Consider the following 10,767-nt stretch of genomic DNA (forward strand, 5'->3'; position numbering starts at 1 on the left):
TCTCCCCTTTCATGTCTAAAGCTGTCCTATCTAATAAAGGCCTAAAACGCCACAAACATTATTGTAATGCACAGGTCTGAAACTTGGAGCCATTTTATAGTACAGTATTTATAGTATATTGGTCCTTTATTATGAAGCACACGTGTACTAGCTTATCTTTAGCATTACGTTTCTTTTTTATGTTAACTTGAATGTGAAAATGCAAATCATTTGATGTCAGTCTGCTGATAAATGTCTTTTTTTCCCCATCAGGTCCACATAGAAACCAAAAGTGCCAGCCAGATGTTTGAGCTGATAAAGAGAAATCTGAGCCACACTGAAGCTTACCCTCACCTGCTGTCGGCCCTGCAGCACTGTCTCCTCATGACACGTAAGACCGCCTGTCTGATGCTTGCTTTTTGTAACTCTTGTGTTAACATACAATAGGATAAAATACTTTATTAGTACCACGCTGGTGAAAATTCCTTTGTCACAGCAGCTCAAAAGAAAAATTCACACACATCAGAATAAGTCAAATACACATTAAAAAAAAAGTAAAATTGTAATTTAAAAAAAAGTGTTGTCCCGTCGACCATGCTCTTGTTGTTTTCCCGTGTCAGACTTTTTTGTGGCTTATTGACGTTTATGTTGCTTTATTTTTTAGATAATTTCGACAGTTTTCCACTACCACTACTAGTTTTACACTCATCCTTGGAAATCAATGTCAATAAATCTTATTCAAATGAAATTAGGTCCAATTTCTAAATTTAAAAAGCTGAAATTTTGAGTCATTCTATTATTATAACAGTATCAAAGGAACGTCGATAACGTGGATAATCACTAGGGGAGTGAATCTCTGGTCCCACGATTTAATTCAGTTATGATTATCCTGTCAACAATTCCATTGGATTCGAGATCCCGATGCGTCCCGATGCATCACCTCCTCAATATCATTAAATATTGTCACACCTGGTCTTCATCAACAAATTCAGGCAGTCAGATATATATGAACTCTCCTTTTCGTTGTATCTGGGGGGGGGGGGCAGTGGCTCAGTCCATAGTGAGTTGGGTTGGGAACCGGAGGGTCGTTGGTTCAGCACTAGCAGCCCACTCACTCTGACATCTCTCCATTAGTGCATGTATAGGTCCTGAGCATGTGTGTGTATTTCAGGCCTGTGTGTGGTGATTCTAACAAACAGAGTGTAAATTGTAATTTCCCCACTGGGGATCAATAAACAGTATTTATTATTATTATTATCTGCTCTTAAAAAAGAAACTTTCTGAAGTGTAGTTTGAACACAGCAGACAAAAGGTAAAAAACAAAAATGCATTGACCGGAAAATCAACAAGTAACATCCACCTTCATCTTCTCCGTCTGCTTATCCGGAAGTTGAGTTGGGGGGCAACAGCTCCAGGAGGGGACCCCAAACTTACTCTATCTGTAAAGTGTCTTGTCTCCGTCCGTCTGCAGGTAAGCAGAACCGCAACACTCTTCAGTACTGGGTGCTGTTGGACCGGATAGTCCAGCAGCTGGTTCTGCAGACGGACAAAGGTGAAAACCCCGATGTCGCTCCGCTGGAGGACTTCAACGTAAAAAACATTGTACGCATGTAAGTCTCCGGGGTTCCTAACTTTGGGAAATGAGCATTAGTGCTGCAAACGCTACAGCTGTCATATTATAACAACCCAACATTGATACAGATATCTAAAACAAGTTGTTTTGTTATTTTGATAAACTGTTACCAAAGAAGTAAGTACGTTATACGTACGAATAAGAAAAGAAAACACAGAGACATGTTTCAGAAACTGAACTGTAACACACCTATTGGGCGTCATTTACCAACTTTTTTTATTCTTGAGGAAAGTTCTCTATCAGATTTATAAGGAAGAGAATTAGGGCCACATTTTTGAAGTTAGAATTATGAAAATAAAGTCGTAATTCTGACTTTAAACTCAGATCTCAAATACAATTTATCAATAATCCTCTTCTGTAGATTCATCACGTGTTCCTATAATGATGAATCCTATTGTCCTCGATAATTCAAAGCGTGTGACAGTTGATGGTAATTAGCATAAATGCCCCGCCTATCCACATAAAAGGGCACTGAAGGGCCGTGTGCACACACAAGTAAGTACAGCATGGTAGCTCAGTGTCGGTGAAAAGCAAAAGAAGCCAGCAAACGGCACCATTAACCGTTACAGCAACGCACCCAAAAAGGAAACCAATGAATGTGAAAATATGTAATGTGTGCATTTCCCCAACATATGACATAAGCCCAAAAACAAAATCTTAGGAGTGCTTCCTGTATGTCTGTGTGCCTATAGGCTCTGCAAGGAGAACGAGGTCAATCAATGGAAAGAACAAGCTGATAAAATGAGGAAAGGTAAACACATCCACTGTACAACCCTAATCCCACAAATTGTTAACAAAAACAACCCAGATGGTACCAAGTCCCTCAGTTCACTTCAATATTTGTTTCAACCAACAATAATGATAATTTCCCTGTTTTGTTGCTTAATCCATGAACCATTTGGTGGAAACCAGAGCTTTGTTGACCAATACAGTAGCATTCTACACAGGCAGAACCATAGTTCTTTACCATCTCATCCATGAGACTGGAAGTACTTCTCTTTACACTATAATATAGTCTTCAGAGCTGCAGCTTTGCTTTCAAGAATTACTTTTTACTTTATTTGACTCAACTTCCCAGAGGTCACTTGTTACTAGGCGTCTCCCCTTCTCTCCTCTCTAGAGCATCAGAACTTACAGCAGCGCCTGGAGAAGAAAGAGAGGGAGTGTGAGGCCAAGAATGAGGAGAAAGAAGAGATGGTGGTGATGCTGAACAAGATGAAGGACAAACTGGAGCGAGAGAGTAACGACCACAAGCAGACCCGACTCCGAGTGGAAGAACTGTCGGCTCGGCTGCAGCAGCTCAGCTCGGTGAGTTACGGTGGCCGGGAAGGTTCAACACAAACGCAAAAGCTAAAACTCAAATGGAAAAGCCACATTACAATTACACAGGCAACAACATGAACAAAAAGCAACAACATGAATGGAAAAGCAACAACATGAACGCAAAGCTACAACATGAATGCAAAGCTACAACATGAATGCAAAGCAACAACATGAACGCAAAGCTACAACATGAACGCAAAGCAACAACATGAACGCAAAGCTACAACATGAACGCAAAGCTACAACATGAACGCAAAGCTACAACATGAACACAAACCTACAACATGAATACAAACCTACAACATGAACACAAACCTACAACATGAATGCAAAGCTACAACATGAACACAAACCTACAACATGAACGCAAAGCTACAACATGAACACAAACCTACAACATGAACACAAACCTACAACATGAATGCAAAGCTACAACATGAACACAAACCTACAACATGAACGCAAACCTACAACATGAACGCAAAGCTACAACATGAACACAAACCTACAACATGAACACAAACCTACAACATGAACACAAACCTACAACATGAACGCAAAGCTACAACATGAATGCAAAGCTACAACATGAATGCAAAGCTACAACATGAATGCAAAGCTACAACATGAATGCAAAGCAACAACAGGAATGCAAAGCTACAACATGAACGCAAAGCTACAACATGAACGCAAAGCTACAACATGAATGCAAAGCTACAACATGAATGCAAACCTACAACATGAATGCAAAGCAACAACATGAATGCAAAGCAACAACAGGAATGCAAAGCAACAACATGAATGCAAAGCAACAACAGGAATGCAAACCTACAACATGAATGCAAAAGCTAAGTTTTTTTCATCATTCGGTATGATAATATTAAATAAAACAAAGTCAAATTGCGGCCCTTTCTCCGTTCTAAAACAGCGACCCAGGGATTAGACAGAGCCCTGAGGACATGAGCTACTTTCAAATACTGCTAGCTTTTCAACATCACCAACCTGTCTTTAAGCCTTTTGCATATTTGTGCAATATTTTGAAACATCTACAAGCTGAAAAGAACATTTTTTTATTTTTTTATTTTATTTTTTTAGAGCCCAGCTTCACAATGATCACGCCTTGGTCATCTGCTCATAATGATCTATTATTGTATTATATATATACAGTATATATACACACATATATGTATATATACATACATACATATACAGTATACATACATATATACATATATACTGTACATATATGCACACATATTTAGAAGCTTGGCTCTTGTAAGAAAATGAAAAGAATAATATATATATGTATATATACATATATATACTCTATATATACACATATATATATACGGTATATATACATGTACATTATACATGCATACAGTATACATATATGTATTTTTTTTTTCTTTTCAGTTTCTTACAAGAGTCCAGCTTCACAATGATCACGCCTTTGTCATCTGTTCATAATGAATAATATTATGTTGTCTTTTCAGGTTTCTAGTGTTCCTGGTGGACCCCCTGTGACTTCTGGTAGTTTATTTCCTCCTGGTCCTGTCCCGTTTTCCTCCTCTTCTCTTCCTCTTCCACCACCACCACCTCCTCCTCCTCCAGGAGGCCCACCAGGTTTTGGCGTGGCTCCTCTTGCTCCACCTCTTCCACTCGGACTTTCACTAGGACCTGCCCAGAAGAAGAACATCCCTCAGCCGTCTAACCCCCTGAAGTCTTTCAACTGGAGCAAACTGCCCGAGGTACGCTTCCTACCGCCAGGTCCATTGGAACTGATCTCACTGCTGTAATTTTACTATTAGATATACATATAGTCCGTCAATATGTCTCACGTAACGGCCACGGACTGTAAAATGATTGGACGTATCACCAGTGATGTCACCCGTTGGTTTGTGAACTGCTGTTTTGAAGCCATGTACGAAATGGAAATTAGGAAAAAGCCTTTGGTCTTTTAACCCTTGTGTTGTCCTCCAGGATCAAAAAGCGAACCTTTTTTTACCTTTTTTTTTTAGTTTTCACTACCATTACCTTTCTACCACTAGTTTTACACTACTTTTTGGACATATTGGTCAACAACCCTCATTTATATAGAATTATACCTAACATTTGAGTTAAAAAAACAAATATTTTGAATTATTTTGACCAATAGTTAAGATCAGAGGAATGAAAATGATCAATTCTGTTTGCAAAGAGCGTTGTAAGGAATCTAATCCATTAATGTGGTAATTTGGTTCAAAAGAAACCCATATTTCAGATATAGACGTTTTCTAAAGGGGTCAAATTTGACCCGAGGACAACAGGAGGGTTAATGGAATTAGAGGACAGTAAGAAAGGACAACATCATACTGATCCTCTAATCTTCATTGGGATTAAACAGCTGTGAGATGCAGTTGAAATTACTGAGAAAAAAAACGGTTAAATGGACCCTGAATCATCATGTTGTCAAACTGCGGTCTTGTTTGTTGCAGAACAAGATAAATGGAACCATCTGGAAAGAGATCGACGATGTCAAGGTGTTTAAAGTCCTGGATCTGGACGAGCTCCAGAGGACCTTCTCCGCCTACCAGAAACCACAAGTACTACACCCTGACACGCCCACCATGCCTTCAGCAACACTGCCCTTCTCTCTTGATGTTCATTGATTCTTGTGTAGTGTGTCTTTGGCACATCTATCCATCCATTAATATATGTCTTTTCACTGTGTCACAGACACTCATTTTTCACACTAAATCAAACATGTACTGAGACACAAGAGAAGACTTAAAGCTCCTTGCACACTGAGTCCGAAATATTTGTGCGTTGTGTCAATCACGTTCGCACACTGCCCGCGAAACTTTCATCCATCATGAAAAAACAAATGCGGATTGGTTTCGATTTGTTGTATTTTGACAAAGGCTGTTCAGAAATGCAGACGCTTGCACAGTGCATTGTATCAGTCATAACTCAGATAGTCTTCTGTCAACAGGTCTTATCTTAAGAGCATAATTGTGTTACAATTTCAATGTTAGCCTATAGCCTATATTGCATTGCCTATGTTGTATTGCATTCTTTTTGCTTTCTAACTCTGTTGTGTGTGTTAACAGAAGGACGCTGGGGACGAACTCGCTTTAGCGAAGAAGGTTAAGGAGCTGTCAGTAATTGATGGTCGCCGAGCTCAGAACTGTAACATCCTGCTCTCACGGTCAGTGGACAAAGGGTTGGACATTGTTTGGATTTTAACAACTCTGATTCAAATTGCAATTCTTTCTTTCGATTCCGGTTCTTATCGGTTCCTGATTACGATTCTTTGAGGGGTGGAGTTGAAACGGGTCGCATCCCTATTTTTACAAATAAGAGGATTTTGATTCAGTGATGGTTTTCAGTTTTACAGGGCTTAGTCAGTGTAAAATAAAGCCCCACTAGCGCTCCAAGGCTGCAACACAACCAGCGCCTGGCCGCTTTGGGAAGCGATGATCGGATTTGAAACCAAATCCTAAAATCCTCTAAATTATTCAAATTTTTTTTTTTTTAAATGTACTGGAATTGTAAGTTTTTATAATGATTCCAAGTAGGAATCGGTTCCTCGATGCCCAATCCTAGCTAGGAATAAATGAATGAATGATGAAAGCTACATTTGGCCTTTTTTCCAGGGGAATAAGAGTTAAATGAATACATACAGCAACATTGGTGGCCATTATAGACAATGCAACATCCTAAACTTGGGTGTCATAAACTTGCCTTTGTTTACCTTTGGTATTTACCTCATTGTTTGCTGTTTAAGGGGAATTTCCTGCCAATATATTGCAACTTTATGAGCTGCCTCGATGCAATACTTGTGTTGTCTTTAAGGCCAGTAACATCTTATAATACCATATCTCAGTCTGTGAGTAATCCAGAGGTTTGAGTTCAAGTGGACAGGTGCACTAACATATAGCACTAACTGGAGATTCGGTTACAGCTTAAGTTCAAACACAGAGACAGGCATTTCTTGTTGTTGATTTGAACCATTTCCTTACAGTTAAACTTAAAAGCCTCAGCAGCGGAAACTAGTTAATCTGTCTTTTATAGTTTCATAAATGTCTCTCGGATACATCCCTATACCCCAACAAAACGGGCACATTTAAACACAGCTCAAGCTGACCAAAATACTGTACAAAAACCACTAAGGTGCTGTGTAAAAGAACATTGAAATGTAAAAAAACAAAAAAGCCGAAAGAAAACACACACAAAACATCCCAATGTCTGTGTTTCAGGCTGAAGCTGACCAATGAGGAGATCCGCAATGCAATCCTGACCATGGATGAACAGGAAGACTTACCTAAAGACATGCTGGAGCAGGTACACACACACACACACACACACACACACACACACACACACACACACACACACAGTTTGTTGTGAAAGAGTACCCGCCACTAAGTTGCGTGTGTGCTTAATCAGAAGTGCGTAACATTTATAGCTTTCAGAATCTAAAAATGTTCATTTACACCCACTTCTACAGGTTTACAGTTGAAAATTAGCATGCTGGCTAACACTGGCACATTTACAGGAATATAGATTAATGTGCTTTGTACTTGAATAAAATCAATGAAAGGACACGGCTATAAATGTCAGGTGACTGGCTTTTGTACTGACGTACTACCAAGCGTAGCTCCTATGGCGCCATTTTGATGCTACCTAGCACTCACCCGCCATTAGCATTCCATTGACTTCCATTCATTTTGACGTCACTTTGACAGTGAACAACTTTATATCTGAAGCGTTTCAAGACTCTATTTGTCCGTTGTTTATTTCTAAAGAAACACGACAACGTATAAAAGGCTCCGTTACCTTGTATCTCACGTTATGGCTCCGTAGCAGATGTTTTAGTAAAAATAGCGTAACGATTGTATCATAACCCCGCGACTTATTGCACAGTAGAGGAATTACCGTATAGTACAGGGTAAGCTCGCAGACAGTTTGAACTTACATTAGCTGTTTAGGTTTAATTACTAACGTTAACTAGCATGTTAGTTAGCAGTAATTAGTAGCCTATGTTTCTATGTAAATGTTAACTAGCATGTTAGTTAGCAGTAATTAGCCTGTGCCTATGTTAATGTTAACTAGCATGTTAGTTAGCAGTAATTAGCCTGTGTCTATGTTATCTCCTAACATATACCTACGCTCTTCGTCTCTGCTGATTGGGAATGATTGACATTTTTCTTGCACCGCTACCAGAAGACTTACAGCTTTCAGACAGGTTGCTCACGTCACATCTACGTCTTCACATTGTCCATTTCTTTTACTGTCTATGTGCACTACATCAAAACTTGTATTGATAATGCGATATGAACATGTGCCATGGTAGACGCTTTAAGCTGCGTAATTCACTTTAGGATTTGGGAATAATATTGGATCAGTTTAGCCACTATGATGCCTGTTTCTGACTGAAACATTCTTAATATTAATTTGGAACATGTCTCATAAATAAATACAAACAAGAACTTTTCGAAATGAAATGCACATGTGGCAATTTGTATCTTTGTGTGTCTGTGTGAAGCTCCTGAAGTTTGTACCTGAGAAGAGTGACATTGAGCTGTTAGAAGAACACAAGCATGAGCTGGAACGTATGGCCAAGGCTGACCGCTTCCTCTATGACATGAACAGGTACACACACACACACACACACACACACACACGCACACACACACACACACGCACACACACACACAAACAGAGTTTGTTATAAAAAGAGCAAGTAGTTGCCACTAAGTTTCATGTGTGCTTAATCAGAAGTGTGTAGAAGTTGCATAGACCTAAAGCACGCATTTAGGGGTCAAACTAAACAAATCTGCAAAGAAGTTTGTTAATGTCATCACATTGGTATTTATTTATATCAAGTGATGTACTAAATATCTCCCCCCCCCCCCCCCCCCCACACACACGTTGCCAATGTCATTCACTGTTTTAACTTCTAACTTCTGTGTTCCCCCAGCATCAACCACTATCAGCAGAGGCTCCAGGCTCTCTACTTCAAGAAGAAGTTTGCTGAACGAGTGGCTGAAGTCAAACCTAAAATCCAAGGTACTCTTCTCTATCCCAAAGGGTCATTTGTTCCCAATAAATGTTAGAGAGGAGTGATACATTTGAAATTAAGGTAGATGTTGTAATTATGAATGCATAAATTTCCCTCTTGAAGTTTCTTTAAAGTGAGTTTTTTTTATCGCCTGTAGAGGCCGACCGATTTATAATATTTACATATAATTGTTTTTATTTTATTTTATATTTATTTATTAATTTATCTATCTATTTTATATACGTTATTTTATAATATATTTTTTTATTATATTTAGCATTATTTATTTTTTATTTTTTGTTTAAATATTTAATTTATCAAAATCATTTATAATGACAAATAAATGATTCTGATAGATGAAAATTTTAAAAATAAAATAAAAAACGGATTTTTTTTGTTATTGTCTTTTTGTTCAAAGGACTTTAAGTTTCATATCTTAAGTTTGTATTTTTATACAGTTTATTTATCAGAACATTAATATATTTTTATATTTCTCTGTTGTTTCTCTGTTCTTTTGGGACAATAAAACAAACAAATTTATTTTTAAACTACATTATCATAGTATTTTACTGAGGACTCATAAATTACTACAAATAACTAATGTTAGGGAAATCTGTTTACGTTTTGTTATGTGTTTCCGTTTTTTTTAAATACTATATATTGCCCGAAATATTGGAATATTGGATTTTTAAATCACCAAATATTTATATTGATATTAGTATTAATAATCCTTCATCGGTTGGGCTCTAATCCTCTGCTTAACATATTATGAGATATTCACTATTACAGTATTGATTTGAGTAATCTCGGTGAACATACATGACATTCCTTCCTTGTCTCCTTGGTTTCAGCTCTGAGTCTCGCGTCCAGGGAGTTGCTGCAGAGCGGGTCGCTGCGTCAGCTCCTGGAGGTGGTTCTGGCCTTCGGGAACTACATGAACAAAGGACAACGGGGAAACGCCTACGGATTTCAAGTGTCCAGTCTCAACAAGATAGCTGACACCAAGTCAAGCATTGACAGGTGCAGTTCACAACATGGCTCTGTACATCGCAGGCCTTTATAACAGAGCAAAACCAGCGTTAAGAAAACCTGGACCTGCTTTTGTGATGTAGTTACGTACGTAGTTACATACATAGTTACATGCTATGGCATAGGGTCCAGTAGATACTACGGCATAGTGTCCGATAGATACTACGGCATAGGGCCCAGTAGATACTACGGCATAGGGCCCAGTAGATACTACGGCATAGGGTCCGGTAGATACTATTGCATAGGGTCCGATAGATACTACGACATAGGGTCCGATAGATACTACGGCATAGGGTCCGATAGATACTACGGCATAGGGTCCACCCCTATCGTAGTAATCTACTGGACCCTATGCCATAGTATCTATCGGACCCTATGCCGTAGTACTCTATCGTATCCCTATGCCGTAGTATCTACTGGAACCATACGTATATCTATGACCCTATCTAGTATCTATCTGACCCTATTGCTATGCCTATATCCTACGGACCCTATGCCATATAACTACTGGACCCTATTACCAGTATCTCGGACCTATAGCTATAATCTATCGGACCTATGTCGTAGTATTCGACACATCATGATCCCTGGACCTATTCATGCAGGTAATCTACTGGACCTATGCCTAGTCTCTATCACCCCTATGCATAGTATCTACTACTGGACCTCTGGCGTAGTATCCCCGGCCCGATTCCAATAGTTCTTTCCGTCACTATGCCGTATTATCTGCCGACCCTATTGCCGTAGTATCTACCGT

The 10,767-nt window shown here is 38.9% G+C and overlaps 1 protein-coding gene across 1 annotated transcript in view; it reads left to right on the forward strand.

Annotated features, from left to right (window-relative positions):
- daam1a (dishevelled associated activator of morphogenesis 1a) overlaps positions 1-10,767 on the forward strand; it is a gene marked incomplete in the record, with an annotated part of 41,875 nt that overhangs the window by 23,852 nt on the left and 7,256 nt on the right. Inside the window, 11 exon segments of the mRNA XM_032499811.1 lie at positions 253-370; positions 1,451-1,589; positions 2,305-2,363; positions 2,733-2,920; positions 4,432-4,686; positions 5,413-5,520; positions 6,028-6,125; positions 7,177-7,261; positions 8,466-8,572; positions 8,901-8,989; positions 9,833-10,001. Coding sequence (XP_032355702.1) covers positions 253-370; positions 1,451-1,589; positions 2,305-2,363; positions 2,733-2,920; positions 4,432-4,686; positions 5,413-5,520; positions 6,028-6,125; positions 7,177-7,261; positions 8,466-8,572; positions 8,901-8,989; positions 9,833-10,001 — 1,415 coding nt within the window.

The sequence above is a fragment of the Etheostoma spectabile genome, chromosome 20 (genome assembly GCF_008692095.1).
Source record: "Etheostoma spectabile isolate EspeVRDwgs_2016 chromosome 20, UIUC_Espe_1.0, whole genome shotgun sequence".
Lineage (NCBI taxonomy): Eukaryota > Metazoa > Chordata > Actinopteri > Perciformes > Percidae > Etheostoma > Etheostoma spectabile.